The sequence below is a fragment of the Vitis vinifera genome, chromosome 4, assembly GCF_030704535.1.
Source record: "Vitis vinifera cultivar Pinot Noir 40024 chromosome 4, ASM3070453v1".
NCBI lineage: Eukaryota > Viridiplantae > Streptophyta > Magnoliopsida > Vitales > Vitaceae > Vitis > Vitis vinifera.
In genome coordinates this window covers 24,992,735-25,017,711 of record NC_081808.1, presented here as the reverse complement: position 1 = coordinate 25,017,711, position 24,977 = coordinate 24,992,735, and the positions used below count along the sequence as shown (strand labels likewise).

The 24,977-nt window shown below is 37.8% G+C and overlaps 3 protein-coding genes across 6 annotated transcripts; 1 reads left to right on the top strand and 2 right to left on the bottom strand.

Moving 5' to 3' along the window:
* Nucleotides 1-425: 425 nt before the first annotated feature.
* Nucleotides 426-4,024, top strand: LOC100252291 (probable polygalacturonase). The gene is made up of 5 exons (XM_002274102.4): nucleotides 426-1,051; nucleotides 1,463-1,583; nucleotides 1,890-2,064; nucleotides 2,692-2,762; nucleotides 2,886-4,024. Exons 1-5 carry the CDS (start codon nucleotides 596-598, stop codon nucleotides 3,545-3,547), a joined length of 1,485 nt encoding a protein of 494 aa, XP_002274138.2. The 5' UTR covers nucleotides 426-595; the 3' UTR covers nucleotides 3,548-4,024.
* Nucleotides 4,025-4,618: 594 nt separating this feature from the next.
* On the bottom strand, nucleotides 4,619-5,439 carry LOC100232935 (photosystem I reaction center subunit N, chloroplastic). Its single transcript, XM_003631865.4, has 3 exons — nucleotides 5,134-5,439; nucleotides 4,913-5,038; nucleotides 4,619-4,818 (listed from the first exon to the last, which is right to left on the bottom strand). The coding sequence occupies exons 1-3, from the start codon at nucleotides 5,437-5,439 to the stop codon at nucleotides 4,729-4,731; spliced, it is 522 nt and encodes a 173-aa protein (XP_003631913.1). The 3' UTR covers nucleotides 4,619-4,728.
* A 633-nt stretch (nucleotides 5,440-6,072) lies between these two features.
* On the bottom strand, nucleotides 6,073-17,529 carry LOC100247174 (uncharacterized). Of its 4 annotated transcripts, XM_059736537.1 has the most exons (8): nucleotides 17,405-17,519; nucleotides 17,068-17,129; nucleotides 15,648-15,744; nucleotides 14,632-14,950; nucleotides 8,342-8,993; nucleotides 8,055-8,254; nucleotides 7,719-7,963; nucleotides 6,073-7,561 (listed from the first exon to the last, which is right to left on the bottom strand). In XM_059736537.1, the coding sequence occupies exons 4-8, from the start codon at nucleotides 14,898-14,900 to the stop codon at nucleotides 6,765-6,767; spliced, it is 2,163 nt and encodes a 720-aa protein (XP_059592520.1). In that variant the 5' UTR covers nucleotides 14,901-14,950; nucleotides 15,648-15,744; nucleotides 17,068-17,129; nucleotides 17,405-17,519; the 3' UTR covers nucleotides 6,073-6,764. The 4 variants fall into 4 exon arrangements, with proteins under 4 accessions (XP_059592520.1, XP_010649364.1, XP_010649365.1 ...); XM_010651062.3 differs by lacking the exon at nucleotides 17,068-17,129 and having other exon boundaries at nucleotides 17,405-17,529; XM_010651063.3 differs by lacking the exon at nucleotides 17,068-17,129 and having other exon boundaries at nucleotides 15,648-15,763.
* Between the last annotated feature and the right edge of the window lie 7,448 nt (nucleotides 17,530-24,977).

The following is a 24,977-nucleotide window of genomic DNA, read 5'->3' as shown; positions in this document are numbered from 1 at the left end:
ATACATTATTTTTCTTTATTTTTTTAATTTAATAATATCTATTATTTTTCTTTGATATTCATTAAACAATGATATAGTTTTGGGTTTCGGAGTTTTTAAATTGAAATGACAATTTTATCCTAATTTAAACATGTCACGTGTTTAATATATATGTTTTTCATTCATTATAGTTAACACTGTCATATAATAAATGTACATTATATGTATTTACGAAATAAGAAGGGTATATTGTTAGATTTTAAATGGGAGAGAGCAATGTGAAAAAGATTAGAGGTTACGGGTAAAGTTTAATAAACCGATTAATTAATTAAAAGTTAAAACTAGCAAGATAAGTTTTTGTAATTATTTAGAAGTGAAGGGAGAGAAGCGTAATTTAAATCGTAAGACAACACACTTTCTAAACGGCGCACTCAAGCATGCGCAATGCGCACTGTTCCACCTTAAGCACGAGCCTCCCCTCTTCCTCTCCTCGTACATATATCACCCATCGTCTCACCATACACCATTTTTTCTACCCCAGTTTTTATTTTCAATTAATTTATTTTTTCTAAATTTATAAATTATAAATTTCAAGTTGGAAGATTTCAGAGGTTTAATGTATCTAAAGTGTAAAATGGATTCAGAGAAAGCATGGTTTGGTGCAGCAATGGGTGGTTTTACCAGGCCTTCATGGGCATTTCTGCTACTTGTATTTATAGTTCTAGTCGTTTCCTGTTTCCAAATCGGCACCAAAACGGTTTTCCCGAGATGGGTCGTGTTGGGCGGCGGAGAAACCGGAATATCGGAAGAAGCACCCAGCTGTTTCGGGCTTTTCCGGGAGGTGCCGCCGAGGAAGGTGGTGATGTCGATAAGAGATTTCGGTGGGGTGGGCGACGGCGTGACGTCCAATACCGAAACGTTTCGGAGGGCTATACGGTACATGCAAAGTTTCGGAAACATAGGTGGGTCCCAGCTTAACGTTCCAAGAGGAAGATGGGTTACGGGAAGCTTCAATCTCACCAGCAATTTCACCCTTTTTCTGGAAGAGGGTGCTGTGATTCTGGGTTCCCAGGTACCAAAATTCTAAAATAAAAAATTACTGTTTTGGTTTTTCCTATTTTATGAAATGGGTTTATTTATTTATTTTTTGTTTTTATGTTCTCTGAAGTGGGTTTATTTGATTTTTGTTTATTTGGATGATTTAATTGAATTGAGGGTTGTGGTTGGATTTGGGTTTTCTTTTTTCTTCTGAAAAATTAGTGAAATATGTTTAGGATGTTGTTTGTTTTGGTGATTACGGTGATGGTGTTTCTTGAGTGCTCAGACCATAATGCAGTTGTGATTGAATCAGTTGAACCAGTGGTAGATTAATTAAATCCAAACACTTCCTTATTGATTCTTCTTTTCAAAATTTTCTGGGTAAGCATCTGTTTGTGGGTGAGTTACTAAATACTTCTGTTTGTTTGGATTGTATTAAAAATAGGATTTGGAGGACTGGCCAATCATAGAGCCTTTGCCTTCATATGGAAGAGGAAGAGAGAGATTAGGTGGAAGACATATTAGTCTTATCCATGGAGATGCTCTCGCCAATGTTGTCATTACTGGTATGATGCATCAACAATCCATTTTATTTCACTTTTGAAATTTGAGCTATGCCTGTATTCGCCTTTTGGGATGGTGTTTCCATTGTGGTAGTTTTTTGTGTGGTTGAACATTATCTCTTGCTCCCTAATGTGCATACATGAAATTGAAAATATTTGCAACAAGAAAAAGTAGCAAAGGAGTCCTTTGGTGTACCCTCAGACACCCGGGGTTGGATGGTTGTGACATTTCCAATTTGGGCACTGTCGGTAGCTTTAACCAATGGTTTATAAGCATCACATCACTCTGTATTATTTGGTTGGTTTCAGGACAGAATGGAACAATTGATGGTCAAGGAAAGATGTGGTGGGAGCTGTGGTGGAACAGGACATTGGAGCACACCCGAGGCCACCTGCTTGAAATTAAGAACTCTCACAACATTCTCATCTCAAACCTCACCTTCATGAACTCTCCTTTCTGGACTATCCATCCTGTTTACTGCAGGTTTGGCTTCTCTAGAGTGGTCTATTTTTAATTTCCATTCACCTTCTTTATGTTTTCTTTACATGGTAGTTTTAGCAATTTCAAGTGTATATATGCTTACCCAGTTATTCGATGATCAAGCTCATTTTGATATGAAATAGACATTCTTGGACCATGATAAAGATAATTGGTTTAATATCAGAAAATGATTACGCTCTAAAGAAAGTGAAGAATAACATAGTTTGTGACATTAGTGACTATATAAACACTGAGTATAGCTATGCTTGCAGCCTTGAGCTTCACTCAATTCTCAATCCAATCTTAAACTAACTAGTAGACCTAATTAGTCCCTTTTGTATAGCAAAGAAAACTGCCTTGAGCTCAAGGGAAAAATAAAGGGGACGCTCTATAAGAACTTGAAATAGTGGGGTATTTCATTATAAAAGAACACATTTTATGGGAGCTGACCTGAAGGTGGGCTTAATTGTTTCAAGGATTGATTTGCAGGCACAGGGACAGGGGAAGTATGTAATGAATTACAACACTCATAAACAATAGGATTAATGACTGTTTTTTTCTTCTTTTTCTGCCTGTTATTTGAGAGTAAATTTTATGGTCTTAGCTAATTTGTTTTTTTACTTGTTTCAGCAATGTTGTTATCAAAGACGTGACAATCTTGGCTCCTCTTAATGCCCCAAACACTGATGGTATTGATCCAGGTATGCTCTCCTTCCTTTGTTCCTTCCCCCTCTGCATTTCATCTAAGCATGATATTTGCTAGATCAATGAAAGAAGGATTAAAAAACTGAATAGAAGTTCTAATCTCTTACTTGATGGTTTAGACTCAAGTACCAATGTCTGCATTGAAGACTGTTATATTGAGAGCGGGGATGATCTTGTAGCAGTGAAAAGTGGGTGGGATCAGTACGGCATTGCCATGGCTCGTCCAAGCTCAAACATCATAGTGAGGAGGCTTTCAGGGACTACTCCAACGTGTTCTGGGGTTGGAATAGGCAGTGAGATGTCAGGTGGAATTTCAAATGTCACTATGGAGGATTTGCATATTTGGGATTCTGCAGCTGGGGTACGAATAAAGACTGATAAGGGGAGAGGAGGATATGTGGTAAATATTACCATAAATAACATAAGAATGGAGAGAGTTAAGGTACCTATAAGGTTCAGTAGAGGCTCCAATGACCACCCTGATGACGGATGGGACCCAAAAGCTGTCCCAAAAATAAAGGGTATTTTTATAAGTAATGTGGTCAGTTTGAATTCAACGAAAGCCCCACTCTTGGAGGGTATTGAGGGTGCACCTTATGAAGGGATATGCATGAAAAATGTTACTCTACTTGGTCTTGCTCCAGCAGCAAAATGGCACTGCGAATTTGTCTCAGGTTTTACAGATGCGGTCTTTCCAGTGTCATGTCCCCAGATGCAGAGCAATGTTTCTTCATCATGGTGTTTAGACCACCTTGGAAATTTACAAATTGATAGCAGTTAACTGAATTTGATCTTGAGGATTTACTTGAATCACATCTCAGCAATTGGCGATCTGCGTCAGCTTTGAGCAAATGAGATAAATTTGAACCATACTACAGCTTGGGAACCATTGGATTGGGATTGTTGTGCATTTTGTCGAGCAAAAATTCAATCTAGTGCCAGTGCTCTTGAGGTTGAAAGCACTTATAGCCCATTATTACCTCAAGATTCTGCTGAAGGTGCAATCATCTTGAGTGGTTGGACTGGCTAGTCAGGATGATTTGTCTTATGTTGGGCAGGTTCTCTTAACCATGTTCCATCTGTAATTTCTGTCTTTTTTTATTTCAAGCTCAGGTTATACAATCACAGGTTCATATAGAAAAATCCATTTAGTTCTTGTAGAGATTTCTGTGATACGTATACAGATTACTGGGATATGTATACAGAAAACAAATTCATTTTATAAATGGGATGTTCACATTGTCATCTTGGTTCTCAACTGGTTGAAACAGGATTTTGAACTCAAACTCGTTGGTTTTCATTTATCTATTCTTCTCTAACTTGCACACAGGCAGGAAATCTAGCAGGAAATCTGTGACATTAGGGATGGCAATGGGACAGTCCCAACAGAATCCTGAACTCATCAGGGAGCTAACCCCTACTCACCCCAATCTGCCTACTAAGGGAATGGTTTGATTTTCTGCAAAGTAATTACATTAGTTATTGAAGAATGCCTTTCTGTAATGATCTTGAATCCTTGTATGCAGGAAAACCAACCATCAGTAAATTAAAATAGGAAGCAACTGTAATGGTGATCGAGCAGCCCAATTTTGCAGATGCCACAAACAGCCCTTATTAGATCACTCACGCTTTTTAAGTGTAGGGGCAGAGGGGGAGTTCCCTGATCAACCCATTAGTTATTTTATGTATTGATCAAATATAGTCGATCTAAGAATGATCCAACCAAGGAACCTAAACCCAAAGCCATGTTTAGAGGTCCAACCCAGCCACAAGGTTTGGGCACAAAACTCCCACCATTCCACAATAACCTCTGAGTACTCAATAAAAGGAAAAGAAAGCAACAGAAAGAAACTGTAGAGAGAACATAAGTTGAGTAAAGCATTCAAAGATTCTCGATGGAAAATTAGATACATGTTGGAGGGTAGTAGATGGTTTGCCAGAGAGATAAACAGATTGCCCTCTTCACCATTTCCAGAAAACATTGGAACCGCACTTGTACTTGTCCCTTCCTTCACACTCCAACTCTAGATCTTCAGAAAGGAAAGGCACTTTCTGCACCAACAAAACGGAAGAAAATCAGTTATACAGTCATCATTGTAATACAACTGGGAAAACAGAGGACATTAGTTGAGAGTATGGGTTTCACTTTTTTCTTGGCGAGATCCTGGCAGCCAGTGAAGTTCTCAGGGAACTTGCAGGTTCCAAATTGAACAGTGTATGCTCTGGCAAAGTTTGCTCCGCTTGTAGCCAACCTTTTCTTGTCGTTCAACTCCTATTCATGATCCGACCTCAGTATAAGTATTGTTTATAATTGTATAGGAGTCAAAATAAAAATAAAAACATAAAAAGAAGGATCCTGGAACAAACCTTGTTCGCTTTGCTCTTTTCCAGGTAGTCGTCAATGACCCCAGCATTGGCAGAAGAGGAGGCAGCAGCAGTGGTGAAAAGGGTGGCAGCCAAGTACACAAGGGCTGCTCTTCTCCCCTCTCCAGCACCCCATTTTTTGGAATCAGAAACTCTGGCCTGTTGGGCCCTGATCGCAGGCAGTTTGAGACCAGCCACAGCTGGGGATGCAGCAGATGGCATTGAAACAAGCTTGGAGTTAAGCTCCGGAGCTCCAGCACCGGAGATGGCATAGTTACATGCTAGAACACTGGAGTTGACTGATGCCATTGCTGCAGCTGTAAGTGCAAGAGGAGAAGCTGAAGTGCAAATTCAGAGACTGAGCAATGTTTTGGAAGGGGGCTGGATAATTGATAAGGAGTGATGTGGAAGGAAGAGATGATGAGTGTAATGCAATGTTGTGGTGGGAGTGTGGATAAGGTGAGATTGCCTCACTCCTATTGGCAGCCTACAAAGCCTTTGTATGAGAATTTGTGTGGTGGGTTGTGGAGTCTTGGGGTCCACCTTGGCCATCAAATCATGTGGCTTCTTATTCCTCTTGCTTCTCCACCCCTATTTCCATGTGGGCAAATGACAACTCAGCTCCCCTTGCTCAGAATATCTCATTCTGTTTTTAAATTTGTTGTTATATTGTTACCACTGAAATAATCCAAATTTTGGGAGACAAAAACATCAAAAGTTCTATTGAAGTTCATGTAAGAGGGTTGGAATTCATGTGCCATTTCAAACTCCATAAATTCACAGCCTCTTTAGGGAACTGCGTGTGCCATTAGTTGTTAGTTCTTCAGACAGCTTCCAGTCATGGAAAAACTTTCAGATATAGAGAGGAAGTGCTAGTCAGAAAGCAGTTCAAAGCATTCCCCCATGATTATATTTCTTTGAAGTAAAAGGAGAAAAAAAAGAAAAAAAAAAAGGAAAATACTGCATTTGATTGCAAAAAATTTAAAATCTCTGAAAATAATAAAGGTCTATTACAAAACCCTCTCCACTAGCAATCTGCTAAGAAACAGAATCTATGTACATAGTTCCAATTATTACTTCTGTAACTGGTCTATACATGCTTCTCAGGTGTAAATCTACAAAATATGGAGCTCATACAATCATCAATATCAAAGTAGATTTTCCCCATACTCTTTCTTCCTAACAAAAGATTTATGCATGAGGCCAAAAAAACCAAATAATGTAACAGAGCCTGAGGACTGTGGGAACAAAAAACCAATGAAAGTGCCCAAGACTATCATATTAATGGTAGAGCCATCCATCTATCTTCTATGGAAAAGTCTCTTTGATATTCGGCTGAGGAAAAGAGGTGTAGGAAGCTAAAACTTAAGAATGAATGCTTCATTTCTTCAATGGAATCTTTAACTCCAGCATCTACCAGATAAACACACCATGCGCCAAAATACAAGTTTGGTGCTAAGGTCAAGCGCACTCATCCTTGATAGATGGAATATATTACAAGTTTCTGGAAAACTGAAGTGTCCACCAGGAACTGAATTGGATACCCAAAGAAAGTATCTGAATCATGAGCAGAAATCCAGTTTGCATAGGTCAAAACTGTCCAAGATGAAAACCTAATCTACCAAATCATTCAACTATCTCAACCGTGACAATCTTTTCCGCTTCCGATTCTTTTTGCGTGCAGCAGCATCCAGGGGTTTACTCTTGGAACTAGAGGGAAGTGATGGGGCGGATGATGGTCTGCCAACAAATGTTCTACCTTTCTTGGAAACCCATTTCAAAGGCAGATTATTTACCACACTGCCAATGTCATTGGCACTGTTCAGTTCAACAAGCTTTTGAATTTGATCAAGCATCTGGTGTGTCCAGGCCACCGCCTGATCCAATGCAACTGAATCATCCATTGGTTTTCTCCACAGATTCATTAAGATCTCTCTGAATGACTGAAATGACATGGAAGACTGATAGGCTTGATGATTTTTGCAGATCATATTGACCTTGATGATATGCTTGCAAAGATTACCCTGCATTGCCCATTCACAGTCACAAAAAGCAAATTCTGATCCAGGATTCCACACTAGATGTGTTAGATTGCTATCCTTTTGACTTAAAACCTTGGCAAAAAGTTGGTTCTTATCCTCCAAGATAACGGAAGTGTCAGGAATTCGCAGTGCTCGGTGCCAAGATGTAGAAGCAATATATTCTTCCTTAACATTCTGAAAGGAATCACTTTCATCTGCATAGCGATCAAGCCAGTAGCTTGAGTGCAGCTCAGTTGTTAGCTTATGCACTAACCAATCAACCCTCTGGAGTGCACCAAGATGTGAATCATCATATAGTTTAACTTTCAGCTTCACATGATATGCTTCTATGGCACCTGATGCCTCCTGGCTTGCAAGTGGAAGTGTTTTCATCATATCAATCCACATTTCTGCAACAGAAATGATACTAATTTTAGATATGACAACATTGAGGCAGTTACACACAATATCCAGATGCAAGTGTAGGTGAATGTATGCATGTGTGGTAGATGGGTGTATGTGCGCATGCGGGCAAGTACGTGTGTGCGAGAGAGCAAGTCATCTAACCTATCTTAGGCATCCACAATGCCTTGAAGTACTCTATGAAGGAAGTTTGATCAACAAAATCCTGGGTGAATTCTTCCAAGGCAACCAGAGAATCCACTCCACTCCAAATGCTGTAGACAATTTTTCCCAGCCGTTTAAACATCTCCCTCTGAACTTCAACATTGCTGCTTTTCTTGATGATATTCCTTAGCCATGATCTACGGACACGCCAGAGGGAAAATAGCACAGGGCAGCAAAATACATCCCTGAAATACAGGTTGATACCAAACAAATTAAACTATATTATATCATATGATATATAAATTAAATTAAACTTAAAGAGCAAGAGCATCCTGCCTTATAGAATCAATCTCTGCTGCTGCATCATCAATCAAAAACCCACTGACCTTCCACCCAATGTCAATACCACGAGCTCGATCAAGAAGAGCTTTCATCCATTTAGACACATCTGGCTTAGCAAAACTACGGGTAATAATCCATGCAACAGGGAGTGCATGCTGTCTTGAATCAAACACAAGAAGCGTGCACAAAGGGTACTGCCATCCAAACCAATCATAGCATATAAATATCCTGTTTATTAATATTGAACAGCTTGAAAAAAATGAGCATAATGAGTCAATTACCTTGAGCCTCTTTATTCCAAATGTGGAATCAACTGCCATAATACTGCGATGGCCAAATCGAATCATTTGTTGCAACTGCCATTCTGTTTGAATGCCCAAAATGAAAGGATCTGCTTCTGAAGAATCCTGATAAAAGAATATGGATTTCTTATTGCGTTCAACCCACATTCGAATGCTAGCTTGGTCATCTAGATCCAATTCGTGGGTAGAGCGTTTGATAATCATACCAAGTTTGTGAACATATTGGGAAGCAAGGCTATTAACTTTGGCATTTGAACCACAGTAACGTTGAATCCCCTCAATGTGTTTCTCTAACACGTTTTCCTCAGGAATGCCAAGATAGATCATAGACATTGTTTGCTGCTGAATTTCACTACAAATGTATGGAATTTTCTTGGCACCAGGGCCAATTGCATCTCTGTCTAGGGGGCCATGGCAGACAAAACCAGACTTGTTCACATGACGCCTATCATTATATATAATAAGTGCAAGTGAGGGACGGGCATACAGGCGTTTCACTACAAAATGGCATGTACAGCCCCGCATAGATTGAGGTCTAGCAGCACGATTTCTGGTGTTAAGTCTATATCTCCGGCTTGGCAATATACCCCCACCTTCCCCATAGTTCTCAGGACCAAATGAACACCAATACCTTCACAAAGAAAAGAAAAAGAAAAAGAAAAAAAGATCAGCACAATAACTTAAATTATGGTTTAAAGAATAATTTGCGACAATATAAACAATATAATCTATATCACTCAATCATCCTACAACACATATCTAAGTCTATGGTCAACTGTCATCCTTGATCATTCACCACTTGTGGAACTATATGTGAAAAAAACCAGAAAGTTTTAACTGGGAAGCACTTCAAAATGTGCAATTGTCCAAACAAGGATTTAAGCCCTGGTTTTGAATCTCGATAAGTAACTGAAGTTTGAATAGTAACAATAATAATAATGATAGCAACAAAAAATTTCTCAATACATGCATTTTTATTAGCACTAAGGAGATATTAATTAGTGTTGAGAGAGAGAGAAAGAAGAAAAACCTTAATTCTCATTCATATGTTTACTTACAATTGAGCAATATATATATACAAGGCTAGGAGTCCTAACTACCATACATGTGACCTATATTAACAAGGAAAGATTATATACTATAAATACATTATATTCAACACTCCCCCTCAAGCTGGAGCATATACGTCATATGCACCAAGCTTGTTACAAATATATTTAATCCTAGGACCTCTGAGAGATTTAGTGAAGATGTCTGCTAGTTGATCATTTGAATTAACAAAACTTGTAGCAACACATCCTGATGCGATCTTCTCTCTAATGAAATGACAGTCAACTTCAATATGCTTGGTCCTTTCATGAAAGACTGGATTGGATGCAATATGTAATGCGGCCTGGTTATCACAGATGAGTTTCATCTGTTCATCCTTTCCAAATCTCAACTCTCGAAGAAGATGTCTCAACCATATGAGTTCACATGTTGCCAAAGCCATAGCTCGATACTCGGCTTCAGCGCTAGATCTGGCCACTACATCTTGTTTCTTACTCTTCCAAGATATTAGATTACCTCCAATAAAAACACAGTACCCTGAAGTGGAACGTCTATCTGTGGGTGAGCCAGCCCAATCTGCATCTGTGTAACCAACAACCTGAGTATGACCTCTGTTCTCGTACAACACACCTTGGCCTGGTGTACTTTTGATATATCGAAGAATGCGGATTACGGCATCCCAATGGCTATCACATGGTAACTGTAAGAATTGACTAACAACACTCATAGGAAAAGAAATGTCTGGACGAGTAATGGTGAGATAGTTCAATTTACCTACGAGTCGTCGATATCTCCCGGGGTCTCCTAAAGGCTCCCCCTGTCCTGGTACAAGTTTGACATTCGGATCCATAGGTGTGTCTACCGGTTTACAGTCTAACATACCGGTTTCTTCCAGGATGTCTAAAGCATACTTCCTTTGGGAAAGGACCACACCAGAACTGGATTGAGCTATCTCAATTCCCAAGAAATACTTGAGTTTCCCCAAGTCTTTGGTCTGAAAGTGCGTAAAAAGATGTTGCTTTAATTTCTGAATACCATCCTGATCACTGCCTGTAATGACGATGTCGTCCACATAAACAACCAGATAAATACACTACCCCAAGGAGTTATGATGATAGAAAACTAAATGGTCTGATGTACTGCGAAGCATGCCAAACTCTTGAACAACAGAACTAAAACAGCCAAACCATGCTCGAGGAGATTGTTTCAAGCCATATAGAGAACGGCGTATCCTGCACACTAAACCAGACTCCCCCTAAGCAACAAAACCAGGAGGTTGCTCCATATAAACTTCCTCGGCAAGATCACCATGAAGGAAGACATTTTTAATATCCAACTGATAAAGAGGCCAAGAACACATAGCAGCCATGGAGAGAAGCAGACGGACAGAAACAATCTTGGCAACAAGGGAGAATGTGTCACCATAATCAGAACCATAAACCTGAGTATAGCCTTTAGCAACTAAGCGGGCCTTAAGGCGATCAACCTGACCATCATAACCAACCTTAACTGCGTAGACCCAACGATAGCCAACGGTAGATTTACCAGAGGGTAAAACAACAAGATCTCAAGTGCCATTAGAGTGCAGAGCAACCATTTCATCCACCATTGCCTGTCGCCAGCCTAGATGGGAAAGAGCTTCATGGGTACTCTTTGGAAGAGAAACAGAGGATATAGCAGAAACAAAAACAGAATAGGGTGAAGATAATCGATGATAAATCAAAAAATTGTAAATAGAATGAGGATTACAAGTAGAGCGAGTACCTTTCCGAATAGCAATGGGTAAGTCATTAGGAGAAGGCAGAGCCGGGGCAGGTAAAGCCGAAGGGATAGGAAGTGAGTCAGCAGGTGCCTTAGCAAAAGGGAGAGGAGCAACGACACGAGGACGATGATGATAAACCTGAAGTGGTCAAGGAGGCATAGCATCAGGTGAGGAGACAATGGGAATGGGCAAGACTTTAGAAACAGGAAGAGACTCAAAAGAGGTGGAAAAAAATGGTGAGTCCTCAAAGAAGGTGACATCAGCGAAGATAAAGTATCGATGAGTCTCAAGGGAATAACAACGATAACCCTTTTGAAGTCTAGAATATCCCAAGAAGAGGCACTTCATGGCTTTGGCGGAAAGCTTGTCCTGTCCAGGAGTGAGAATATGAACAAAGCAAGTACAACCAAAGACACGAGGAGGAAGGAAACAAAGTGGTTGGTCAGGGAAGAGAAGGGAGTGAAAATCTGATCGTGTAAGACAGAGGAGGGCATACGATTAATCAAATAACAAGCGGTAAGAACAGCGTCCCCCCAAAAACGAAAAGGAACATTACTATGGAGGAGGATAGTACGAGCTGTCTCAACCAGATGTCGATTCTTGCGTTCAGCTACCCCATTTTGTTGAGGAGTATGAGCATAAGAAGACTGATGAAGAATCCCATGATGAGACATAAACGAAGTAAATGGGGCTGAAAAATATTCCCTGGCATTGTCACTGCGTAACACACGAATAGAAATATTGAACTGGGTTTGGATTTCAACATAAAATTTCTGGAAAATAGAGAATAACTCAGCTCGATTTTTCATTAAAAATAACCAAGTACATCGAGAATAGTCATCAATGAAAGTGACAAAATACTGAAATCCTAAAGTAGACGCAGTCCGACAAGGACCCCAAACATCAGTGTGGACAAGTTCAAAAGGAGACTTTGCCCGATTATTCAAACGCTTTGGGAACAAGACACGAGTATGTTTCCCAAGCTGACATGACTCACACGGAAGAGACGACAAAGTGGAAAAACGAGGGACCATCTTCTGGAACTTGGAGAGACTAGGGTGGCCCAAACGATTGTGAATGAGGAGAGGAGCATCAGTGGAAATGCAAACTGCAGGAGATGAATCCGAGGTGAGGTGATAGAGGCCTTGAGACTCACGTCCTATGCCAATCGTCTTCCCCGTACTCCGGTCCTACAAGGTCACAAATTTATCAGAAAAGGTAATAGAGCAATTAAGAGTACGAGTGAGTTTGCTGATGGAAATAAGATTAAAAGGACATTCAGGAGTATAAAGGACAGAAGTAAGAGGTAGAGAAGGCAGAGAAAGGGTCAAACCAATACCTTTAGCCACAGTTTGAGAACCATTTGCTAAGGTAACATTAGGTAAAGTAGAGGTAGTAGTAATAGAGGAGAAAAGATCCTTATTACCAGATAGGTGATCAGAAGCTCCAGAATCTAGAATCCAGGGTCCAAGAGAAGATGTGTGGGTAAGGTAGGCAGAGGCATTACCAGGCTGGGCAACAGAGGCAACAGAAGCCTGAGATGCGGAAGAACTCGGAGGCTGAGGCAACGGAGAATCAGAGGACTGGGCCACATGGGCAGTGCGAGGAGGCCGTCCATGTAACTGATAGCAACGATCACGAGTGTGGCCAAGTTTATTGCAATAGGTGCAATGAGGACATTGACCTCTACCTCGGGTACCACTGCGGCCTCCTTGAGAGCTAGTTTGAGAAACTAACACAGAAGAATCTGAAGTGCTATCAAATGGCAAAGTCTGAGTGGAGGAGATACGGAGGAGGCGAGCAAACACATCATCCAAGGACGGAACTGATGAACTACCAAGAATCTAATCGCGGACAGGCTCAAGATCCGGACGAAGGCCAATAAGAGTAAGAACCATGAAGAACTTGTCAAGATGTGTTTGTTGAGCCCCAACATCAGGAGTAAGAGGCATCACAGTCAAGAACTCCTCCTTAAGAGAGGCAATCTGACCAATATAAGTAGATAGATCCAAGTCCTGTTGGCTGATATGGACAATAGCAGAAGCCACCTTATAAAGACGCTAGATATCATTCGTGTATAATCCTTTGACCTGAGTCCAAAATTTAAAACAAGTTTTGTAGGCCCGAAGATGAAGAAGAATCTTGGGATCAACCGATTGCCATAATACACTACATAACTGTGCATCTATCTTCCTCCACTGTACGCGGTCAACCTCAGGGATATCTGCCTCTTGGGTAACCAAGTGATCCTCATATCCTTGACCCATAAACCAAAGTTCAACAGAGGCAGACCAGGAAAGATAATTTTCACTGCCAACCAATTTCTCCGAAGTAATCATAGGAGATCTAGATATGACAGAGGAAAAAATGGAAGTTTTAGTAGTCATATCCACTTATCTGGAGAATGAAATATGTTTGGATCGAAGAGAGCCCTAATACGGCTTCAGATTGCGGCGTGGCACCACCGAAAAAGGGAGACGACCTCAGATCGCGGCGTGGTAACACCAAAAAGGTAGAAGAACACTTCCCAAGGCACGTGCAGGGATTGGGGTGGAGAAAAAGTAGCCGGACCTTCGCCGGAAAGACTGTTTGGAGGGCTGACGGAGACAAAAATCCCCAAAAGAGGTACGTGCAGGGCTCGAATGGGAGAACCAGGGAGGTAGGGATGCTGGTCGGCGTTAGGCGAGGCTGGAGGAGGAGGCGCGTCGCCAGAAAAGGCCTCACGCGCCCTCACGCGCCAGCGCATGAGACGCAGTCGCCGGCCGGAAAATTGCACGTGGCCAGTGCGTGGATGGTCTTTTGGTTCCGGTGCCTTCACAAAAGTTGGAGATCTCCTCCAGGCGCTCCTTCTGGTATGGTCGGTGTCGGAAAAAGACGTCGCCGGAAAGTTCACGGGAAAAGTTTGCCGGTGGTGAGTGTTTTCTGACGACAATCCGATTGACCGGAAAGTATTAGGAGATGGAGAAGGTGACCGGAATGAAACACGGTCACCGGAAGGTTTCCCGGAGTTGATGACACGGGAAACAGGAAAGAATTAGGTTTTCTCCCTTGGCTTTGATACCATGTTGAGAGAGAGAGAAAGAAGAAAAACCTTAATTCTCATTCATATGTTTACTTACAATTGAGCAATATATATATACAAGGCTAGGAGTCCTAACTACCATACATGTGACCTATATTAACAAGGAAAGATTATATACTATAAATACATTATATTCAACAATTAGAATACATACTGTTGAAAATTTTGAATCAGAAAGTGTCAAAACAGAATATAAAGTTTACCATAAAATCAAGTTGCTCAGAACCTTATTGCAGTTTGCATGCTTATAATGAGCTTATCCAAGTTGGATACTACGGTTCTAAACATAATGTAGTCCCCTCCCAGCACCATACAGTGACATATGAACACAAAGCTACAAGGATATCGAGGTCAACAAATACTATAAAAACTTACAGCCTATATTCCAAATATTCATCATTTTTGTACTCCTTTAAGCTGCCTTTAGATCGTTTTCTTCCCCTCTCAATATGAAACCGTGTTGGACATTCAACATTAGAGCATTCTCCAATTATAAATGCATCAACTCGTGCATAAGGAATAAGAGCTACATCATCATGGTGCTCGGGATTTCCAAACTTGGTCCAATTCAAATCAGCAGAAGAGAACTCTTCCTCTTTTGGATCTTGCACTGGAATGTCAAGGATGGATTCAATTATATCCATCTTCTGTGGAATCCCAAACCACTGCTCAAGATTTAACTTAACACCAGCTACTGCAAAAAGAAACAGACAAAATACCATGTTCATATCAAATTAATAAAGATAGAGATAAAAGGCAGAGGCAGCACACAATCTAAAAACAACCTAAATTGAATCATTCACATTTTTTTATTTGATAAATTTCTTTCACTAAAAAATATCATTTTCAAAACCATCAGAGAAAAATGATCTATGGCCTGTGGAAAAGAGCAATCATTACTTGGTTAGATAAAGGGACATTTCACAGAGAAAAGTTACTATTACAAGACCAGAGCCACAATTACATGGAGTTCAAAAAAGATCAGGAACACACCTCCAGTTTAACCCAACCACAGAGAGGCATACGTCATTTTTTTTTTTTTTAAAGATCAGTAAATGAGATTTATATTAAAAAGCGCCAAAAAGGGCACACCAAAGTACACACAACGTATACAATGGCAGCCAAAAAGCGCCAAAAAAAAATGGAAGAGGAAACAAAAAGCTACTCCCTCAAACCGACCCCAACTAATCAATGAAATATACTATGGACATCAATCTTTCACCAATAAACAGTTTGGTCCAAGTTAACAAGTTACACAAAAACAAGTATTTCAACCTTCGGATTGAGAGTTCCACATTCTCAAAAGATCTTTTATATATCTTTTTTCAAATAGTCCAGAAGAGGCACAAGTTACACAGAGGCAAACATCATGATCCTTGAACATGACCTACCATGGAATTTGCAGAACACCGCAACAGCATTACGCCTTATTGACCCTTGAACATGCTTTTAAGAGGTGCAAGAGATGTCTAATACTCCTTTTGAAGCCTAGGCATAAGGTACAGACCTAAGCAAGGTGAGACACAAGCTAATAATGCACATATTCAATTCTATATAATTTAAGCAAGACAATTTATAAATAGAATACCATAACCCAAAAGTCCCAGACAATTTTCTTCAAACTTCATAAAAAAATAGAGACGAAAATAAATCTATATCCATATTATATGTAGAGTTTGTAGACTTTTCTCTTCCTAAAGTACCCTGATTATATCACTTATTTTCTGTCATATTCTACATCTTTATTATTCAACTATAATAATAATAACTTCATCTTAAAGATCATAATAAATTCACCAGTTTATTTTTTATTGGTTGCAATGAATAAAATCAAATTCATTTTACCTATTTTGCACTTTAAAATTCTTTCTTTTCTTCTGTTAAGATAAAGAGTTTTTACCCTCGTTTTGATTCTCTTCATTTTTTTCCCAAGGCTTTCATTTATACTGGGATTCCATGGCAGCATAGTAGGTACCATTTATGTTACATGCTAAAATTAGTGAATGTTAATTCAATATATAATTGTATAAGATAATGTTCTCAGGTAGTTTATCTTATTTTATTTTTTTTACAACCAAGGAACCTTCCATGGCTGGTCCCTCCAGACACTCCATGGGGTCCAAACCTCGCAGCATTGAGTAATCCAAGGTATTCAACCAGCGGGACGAATTGAATCCAGTATACTGCACCTCTACCACACATCCAATATTTGTCCTAACCAACTGGGCACCCTAATAGGCTCCTAAGTAGTTAATTTTATAAAAATTCTAATTGTAGCCGTAGTCCAAAATGAAATCCTAGAATTCAAAATTTTCAGTGATAGCATTAACAAGTTAACAGCATTTCAAAGAGAAGCCCAAGCTTTCTCTTTGGTCTGCAAGAAAATAGAGCAGCAAAAGAAAGCAAAATTTTCATTCCTGTGTTATCTCTCATCCTTTGCTTCAAATAAATAAATAAATAAAACCCTCTAGTCAGTCAATGCAAGTTTCAAGTAAAGTGGCAGTTTTCTGTATTGCCAAATTGCAAAAATTTTACAATTTAAAATTTTAGTTACTTTTCTCATATTTTCTCTGAACCAAATTTATTTTTACACAAGAAGAAAGCATTCCCAAATAGCAATAACCGTCAATCTAACAAAAATTTCATTCTAAGCTGTAATCCAGACTTGCAACAGTTCCACGGCTGTTCAAAGAGAAACCCTAGAACTTGAACCTTCCAGCAATAGCATTCCCAAGTTACAAAGCCCTCAGAGTGAAATCCGACACTCTGTTTGGTTACCAAGAGAATGAAGAAAAATAAAAGAAAACTAACCGTAATTCCTATATTATCTCTCTCTCTCTCTCTCTCTCTCTCTCTCTCTCTCTCTTTCTTTGCTGCCAAAAATCCAAACAAGCAAAAACATTAAAAATTAAAAAATTAAAAAAAAACCCTCAAATCAACTAAGCGAAGGAGTCATAGGAGCCTTAGGTACACTGTCATTTTCAGTATTCTCGAGCCCTAGATAGTGAAAAATCTATGATTAAAAATTCTCTCATTTTCTCACTATTTTCAGCATCTAAACGACTGTAAATAAGTATTTCTCAACATCCAAACTACTGCACACAATGAAGTTGATTGATTGAATTGGGAATAGAGATTGGAGCAATACCTTGAACTCAGAAATCGATCGAAACGCAGCAGCGTTTGGAGAAGAAAATGATTGGACGCTTTTGTGTAAGCAGTGATCGTGGCTCCATCTGCCGCAAAGCAATCCCTAGAGCGGTGTACAGAGTGAGTCTAGCCAGTAGTCAGATAATGGGCTTAACTTGGGCCAGCCCAATTTTTTAACTGTTGGCCTTTAAGCGGGCTGATCTCTAATACAGGTAAATGGTGCGACTTCCATAGATAGGTCTTGATGAAAGCCCATCAAAGTTAGCCCCAAGCTCACTTTGCTTTTCTGTTTTATATTTATTTTTGAAATTAGAAAATAATCAAAACTTTTATATAATACTAGGTTTGGTTTACAAGGAACGTAAAATGTTGGGTACTAGTATAATTTTTTTATTTTTTTTATATTTAGATATCATTTTAAATATTCAATTAAAATTCTTTTGAAATTAATGTTTATTTAGTTGCTATGAAAATTGGAAAAAGGAAGTGAAAAGGAATATCAGTGTTATTTTTCTATTGTTTTGATATATGTATTTTTTTATGATTATTTATTCGATTTTAACAGTTGCATTTTTATTAAAAATCTACCTACATTTCTTATATTTATCTTCCTCCAATAGAGTCAATATTGCATATTTAAAAAATTGTAATAGTTGATGATTTTTGTGATTTCTTATGCATTATGTAGCTGTTGGATTGACGATGCTTTAAAGATCAACACATGGGTCATCAAATAATGGTTGATGTTGTTTGTGAGTTTTATTTCGAGTATGATGTTTTGCAGCAAAAATAGAAAAATAACCTTGTAAGGATAGAAGACCAAATGAGATAAAATAACCTACTCACATTGAGGCATAACAAATGTAGAGTAGAATCCATTGTGCGGCTTGAAAGTTCTTAATTTCATCTATATTGTCTGAGTCTTCTTGATAGTTAATATTAAATGCAACTCGGTCATGTCCTTTATAAATATATTTATATAGATATTTGACTGCTTTAATGGTAGAACATATTTCTACATTAATATGACAATCAAATTTTACAAGTAAAAATCAAACATATAAAAACTTTGTTATTTCCGATCCATCGATCTCTACAGTTCCCAATCTGTTTTTCCCCTCCATTATCTTCCGTAAATCCGACTCTCTTCCTCGTCTCTTTTGGCATTGAAGTACACTTTGCAATTGCTTTGTTTTTTGGGGTTTTGGGTTCAGTGGTGGTGTTAAACAAAATAAGAAGAAACCCTAATATCCAAAAGAAGAAGAAACAAGATTCTTGTGGTGTGAATGAATGACAAACGAGTAAATAACTGGAAGGAATTGGGCTAAAAAATAGTCATAAGCGTTTTTTGAGGTTTTAGGTTCAACAGTGGTGTTGAACAAAATAAGAAGAAACCCTAATATGAGGAAGACGAAGAAATGATTCCTGTGGTGCGAATGAATGGAAAATGGGTAAGTTTATTTTGAAATGAAAAAAAAAATCTACAAGTGATGTGGGGCAAAAAATGAGGCACATTGCAAAAGGAATGACAACTAGGTAAATCTTTCATGAAAATATTGGTAAAAGACAATCACAACAATATTGTCCACATTTCAACTTTTATATATAGTATAAACAAGGCATAGGGAAGTGGTTTCTAAGTGGGAAAAGGGGTTGGAGTTTACTGAAATTACACGAATGTCATTCTTAATAGTAGTTGAATGGTAATTTGGTAAATATAATATAAAAGTAAGGATAAAATACAATTACAAAAAAAAAAAAAAAAAGTCTCCAAATGAGAAAGAGAGTTGAAGTTGACTGAAATTATAAGAATATCATTCATAACGAGTGTAATCACTAAACGCAATGAATGACAGTGTAGTAAACATAATATAAAAATAAGGATAAAATATCATCATAACAAAAGATGTCTAAGTTAGAAAATGTGTTGAAGTTGGATGAAATTACAATAATATCATTCTTAATGGATGAATTGGGGTGTTGTAGGATGACAATTTGATAAACATTGAAAGAAACTAAGGATAAAAAATGTAAAAAAAAGTTACAAAAAAATTGTACGATGAAAAACTAATTTTTGGAAAAGTTTTTTAAGTTACTACTTATTTTTGTTTTATTTTTAAAAGGTAAAATAAAATATGAAAGAAAACTCTAAATGTGACTCTTGGAAAGGAAAAACAAGTTTGTAAAAACTGAGTCTAGATCCGAGGGTCAGGTTACTAATTAGGAAGGTACGATGAAAAATCGTAACACTCCTTTAAGCCCTAAAATTAGGTCTCTACTAATCAACTAAGGCAAGTATGACGATCAACTAGTTAATCAATGGATACCAAGGATGATCATCATGATAATAAGAGATAAATAAACAAGATAGATTCGGGGTTGTACCTTAACGACAAGCTTAGTGCTATCATGAGAGACAAGGTTAGTGCATAATGATAAGTGTAAAATATCTCACATGTATATTAAAAAATATATCAAAGTTAATCAATATCAATCATGCAATTTACTTGAATTATTATCAAAGAAAATATCATGGATGTTAGGTTCCCACCAAGGCCTAATTTATTTCCATGAATGAATTTTATGAACTCCATCTTTTCGATGATCATGTGGAAGGATCATTGAAAGTTGGAAGAAATTACATTATTTTTGGAATTAGAAAATTTATTCATGATTATTAAAAATCGAAAAAAAAAACTATTAAAAAGAAGGAAAATAAAAAAGGTGCATGCTAGAATGAAACTTGGCAGCAAAAGTTTTATTAAAATCTGGATTTTATTAACCTAAGGATGAAATTTAGAAACTGAGATTATTTTAATGAAAAAGGTTTTGAAAACCAAATTTAAAACAAGTAAGATTGCAAGGAAAAGAAAAGCATTAGAAGAATGATAGTGTGCACCAAGGTGCCCATGTATGGCCATGCAGGACTGAAATTCAAGGTGCAACTAAGACTACACTATTGGTGTTGGTAGTTGCAACTTCAGGGAAAAGTGTGAACTCCATAATACTACTTATTGAACCATCGGTTTCTATTCCCATTGGCAGGTCCCCATCAACTATACCATTTAATCTCTCATAGAAAACTACATCCCCAAATCCTAATAGCTCAATGTCTTCAGTAAAATTTTGATCTACACCTCCTCAACAAGCTTGGACTGGGCAAAACATTCCTTATGTCTAAAATCATCAATCGATGGCAATGAACCAACTTCAAAATGCTTGTCACTGTCCTTTGAGCAATTGTCCAGATCAAAAGCTTTTTGAACAAGACCTTAGCCTTTCCCTTTTGCAATTTGCAATCTCTAGGGGAATTAGATCATGTTGGAATATTTATATAGATGAATCGAAATTAGGACACATTTTTTCCTAATGGATGCTATTTATTTCAAAAAATGTGTCTAATATAGGTGAATGGAAATTAGGACACATCTTTTCCTAATGGATGTTACTTATTTCAAAGGATTTATCTAGTATTTTAAAGGCACGTCTCTTCTAATAAGTCACCAACAAATCTATAAATAGGGACCCCTTCCTCCCCATTTCTCATTCATTTTTCATTCATTCATTCGTTCTCTCCATTTTTTCTCCTTTCTTGTCATTTAAAACATTCAAGTCCTCTTTAGCTTCAAGTCTAGTCATTTCTCTTTTCTACCAAATATTTGGTATTCAAGAGAGTACAAATTATCAAGTAAATCATTGTTTCTTGTGATTTAAAGTGCTAATATCACAAGAAAGTAATCGTTGTATCCTAAGAGATTATTATCAATAAACCATAAGCACCTGAGTGAGACAAATTCGTCCTAAGGACATAGAATCAAACTTTAGCTTCATTCAACCTTATTTGTGAGTTTCAATTTTCTATTTACTTTATTTTATTTGTATATTTATTGTACACACTTATTATCCATATATTTTTTAGCGATTTGGATAACAATCTTAAGATGAATTTTGTTTTTAGTTCTAATTTTATTACAATTGATTTTTTTAGTGAAGATAGATTCTACATCTTCTATTATACCTTTGGCTACCGCACATGGTGAGAAACCTGAGAAGTTCACTAGGACGGACTTCAAGGGGTGACAACAAAAATGTTGTTCTACCTTACAACCCTAAATCTTGCTCCAATCCTATATGAGAATGCCCTTATATTAAAATATGGTGAAATTGGTGAACAAGTGCAAATAATTCTGGAAGCTTGGAATCCTTCTAACTTCCTATGCAAGAATTATATTCTCAATAGTTTGGACAACACATTATACAGTGTGTATAGTCTAATAAGAACTGTTAAGGAACTTTGGGAGTCCTTGGAGAAAAAAATACAAGACAATTACTTTCAAAGGAAGTGATTTCCATTGATTACATCAAATCAAAGAACAACCTTGAGGATTCTCTTATTAAAGGTTTGGTAAGTGATTCGTGCCCAATTGGTGTCTCAGCTGATTCGTGTCCAGCTGGTGCTCCTTGATTGAGGGAGTGATCAACAAAATTTATAACCTATAACACCATCTACTAGGGTAGCAAAGAAAAAGCTACTATAGTATAGTGGCTCTAGGATCGTCCACTGGGAAAAATTAACAAGCTCTCAATGATACCAATTCCAAGTGAATTGGTTTTGTTTCATTTCATGGTTAGCTTAAGAAGTAAAACACAAACTTTGATGGGTAAAGGTTTAGACTTAAACTAACTATCATAACAGAAGTTTGGAATAATTTAGGAAGAAAAGCATTCCCTGGAGAGTTAGGTTTACTGGGGTGGTTCTTCATGCAAAAGACATAGCTCCGGTCAGATGGTTCATTTCCTCGCATTAGAGATTCAACATATAGTCAATTCTCTAACCGGTGTTGTACAGAAACTCCTTCAATTAGATTTCACTTTAATTCTCTCACTGATGCAACTTGCAATGATAGAAGCCTCTCACTAAGCCTTAACCATTCAAGGTGATCTTTAACCTTGGATTACCCGTCAAAAGCTCGTAGGAGATAACTAATGGATGTCTCCTAGGAGTCCAAAAGCTTACCAAGTGTTGGCTATTCTAGAAAATCCTACCCTGAAGTCACCTCCCAGAGGCTCGCAAGAGGTAAAGTAATGCATTTCCATGGTTGGAAATCACTTGCCTTACCAAGTGTTGGCCCAGGTGACTCCAAGGTGTTTTAAGTTAACTAAAAACATAGAAATCACTAAAGGATTTCACTTCCTCTTCATTACTAGCAAAAACCACAGAGCTTTGCATTCTTGCACTTAGAACCTTCCCCGACAACCTTAGCTCCAAGGAATTAGAGGTTTAGTTACTCATTCTCTGGGGAAAACTCCTCAGAGAATTCATAACTTAGAAATAAAATAAAAATACAAAGTGAGAAGGTAAGACAGTAGAAAGAAAATAAACTTTACTTGCTTACCCAAACTTTTACAGAAGGAACTCCTCCCTGAGAACAGGCTCCCGAGAGGTATATATATGAACATAATATAAAACTAATTATTACATAGATATTTAGTTTTTTTACTAACTTAAAAACTAAGGAATCTTGTAATTGGTGGTTTACAAGGAGTATTTTGGGATTTAGACAACAAAAATCTAATGGAAAATATCTCCCAATGTCGGTAGCAAATATCGGAAGGCTTCAGGAACCATTTCGCAGGAGAAAAATGGTGTCTGCGAGATTTCGCAGACACTCAAGAGGGCTGCGAAATAATTTCGCAACACCAAGCTAAACTCGCAGGGCTGCGAAGTTGGCTTCCACCTTGAGGTTCCCAGCTTCCTTCTCGCGGCATAAATCGGGTATCGTCAGAAGGAGAAACATCACACTGTTCAAAAAGGCTGCGAAATCACTTCGCAACAAAAGGGTGATTTCGCAACACTTTGCAAAATGCTTCCCTCAGCTCGGAGTGATTGGCTTATAATGGCTGCAACTTCTTCGTTTCAACTCCGAATTGCACGCCGTTTGAAGCATTGGATTTTTGACTTCCTGAGCTTTGAAATGGTATATAGCATGCATCATTTGGACTTCAGAAAGTACTCCAAAAGTGGCTGCTACGACTGTCATCAAGAATAGGCTTTATGGCAGATTCTCTTTGCTTTTTCTCCTTGCAATTCGGATTTACTCTTGGAAAATGACTTCTAAGCTTTGCCCAAGATTCCTCATAGCTCTCCTCAGTCTTGACTTGCTTTGGTGATCAAAATACTAACAAAAACACCAAAACTTACACAAAGTGATTAAAATTGCTTTAAAGGATCCTTAACATGCCAATTGAGTTAAAAGGCCTAAACTACTACTCAAAAGTGTTTAAAAGGATTAATTATAGGCTATCAAATAGCACTTTTTGAGTAGTAATCAGTAAGAGATAAAGTTAACTACTTATTAGGGGAAATGAGATTAAAGCCTATGGCCAAAAAGTCTTCATAATGGTAACCCAACCTAATTGACAGGAGATCCTAAGATCTAGGTTCAAATGAACAACTAAGTTATGAATGACTAAGAGAAACACTAAAGAGATAATCTTTCTTACCTATTTCTATGATGAAATAATGTTTTTTTTTGCAACATTAACTAGGTTAAGTTTTGCTTTTAATAAGTCCTATAGCTTGGAAAATGAGTGGGGTATGGCATGATACTCTTAATAGGAATCACCTATGTGAGTGTGAAATGGGGTGGTTTCTATGAGAATTTTTAAGGCTAAAATTCTCTATAACACCCATGAAACCAAGATCTATTCAAGGCCAAAATGAACACAACCATGAGAATCAATAGTGATTTGGAAGGGAATTGTGTGGATATTATTGTCTTGATTTACATCAATAGCTAAATAGTTCAAGATATCACGTTCATTAATTAACTAGTAAATCTGATAATATTTAACTAAGGAAGATTCAAAGTCACAAGTTATCTATCTTGACGCAATTACTTTCCAAGTTGTACTCTCTTGATTGATTAGCTTGTCATTTGCATTTTTTTTAAAGACAATTTTCATTCATGTGGGGGAAGTCACAGGTATATCTAAAAAGGTTTGACTTGTGGCATATAAGGTTTCTTTCAGGTATAAAAATGTTCAGTATTATTTTTGGACTTAAAATATTTTTAAAATGATTTTTGAAAAATAGGAGATGCTCAAGTGGTTTATCTCACTCAAGCCGTTAGCCTGCTCAAATGACATGGAATGCTTAAGCAGAGCACTCAAGAAGTCCAAGCCTACCCAAGTGGTCATGAAAGTCATGTTGAGTTTAAAAACTCATTTTGGATGAATTTCACTCAAACTCTAATTTGGAAACTTAAGATACTAGGACTCTTTTGACTTGTGCCTATATATATCTCTCTAATAACCCCTTGAGGGTTAGAGATTTGGGCTAAAAGATTAAATATCGTAAAATCTAAGATTTTAGAGACCTCTTATTCTTTAGATGGACTCCTTGAGAAAAAGACTTATTATCATACCATTCATGATCTCTCAATCAAGGATTTGGATCTTTGCATTGTTGGTTGAAGACCCAAATCCCTTCGGATGGATCAAATGATCAACTAGGGAGTAATAGAGAGTTGTTGTGTCGCGGACGTGGATCAAATTGTAGGTACTAAAGA

What these genes read in the sequence shown, in the direction of transcription:
- LOC100232935 (XM_003631865.4), bottom strand. Translation starts at nt 5,439, where the DNA reads ATGGCATCAGTCAACTCCAGTGTTCTAGCATGTAACTATGCCATCTCC. An exon ending in AAAAGAGCAAAGCGAACAAG is followed by an intron (nt 5,039 to 5,133) that starts GTTTGTTCCAGG and finishes GATCATGAATAG; the next exon opens with GAGTTGAACGACAAGAAAAG. An exon ending in AGGATCTCGCCAAGAAAAAA is followed by an intron (nt 4,819 to 4,912) that starts GTGAAACCCATA and finishes TTGTTGGTGCAG; the next exon opens with AAAGTGCCTTTCCTTTCTGA.
- LOC100252291 (XM_002274102.4), top strand. Translation starts at nt 596, where the DNA reads ATGTATCTAAAGTGTAAAATGGATTCAGAGAAAGCATGGTTTGGTGCA. An exon ending in CGCCAATGTTGTCATTACTG is followed by an intron (nt 1,584 to 1,889) that starts GTATGATGCATC and finishes GGTTGGTTTCAG; the next exon opens with GACAGAATGGAACAATTGAT. An exon ending in CACTGATGGTATTGATCCAG is followed by an intron (nt 2,763 to 2,885) that starts GTATGCTCTCCT and finishes TTGATGGTTTAG; the next exon opens with ACTCAAGTACCAATGTCTGC.
- LOC100247174 (XM_010651062.3), bottom strand. Translation starts at nt 14,900, where the DNA reads ATGGATATAATTGAATCCATCCTTGACATTCCAGTGCAAGATCCAAAA. An exon ending in TTGGAATAAAGAGGCTCAAG is followed by an intron (nt 8,255 to 8,341) that starts GTAATTGACTCA and finishes TTTGGATGGCAG; the next exon opens with TACCCTTTGTGCACGCTTCT. An exon ending in ATTGTGGATGCCTAAGATAG is followed by an intron (nt 7,562 to 7,718) that starts GTTAGATGACTT and finishes TTTCTGTTGCAG; the next exon opens with AAATGTGGATTGATATGATG.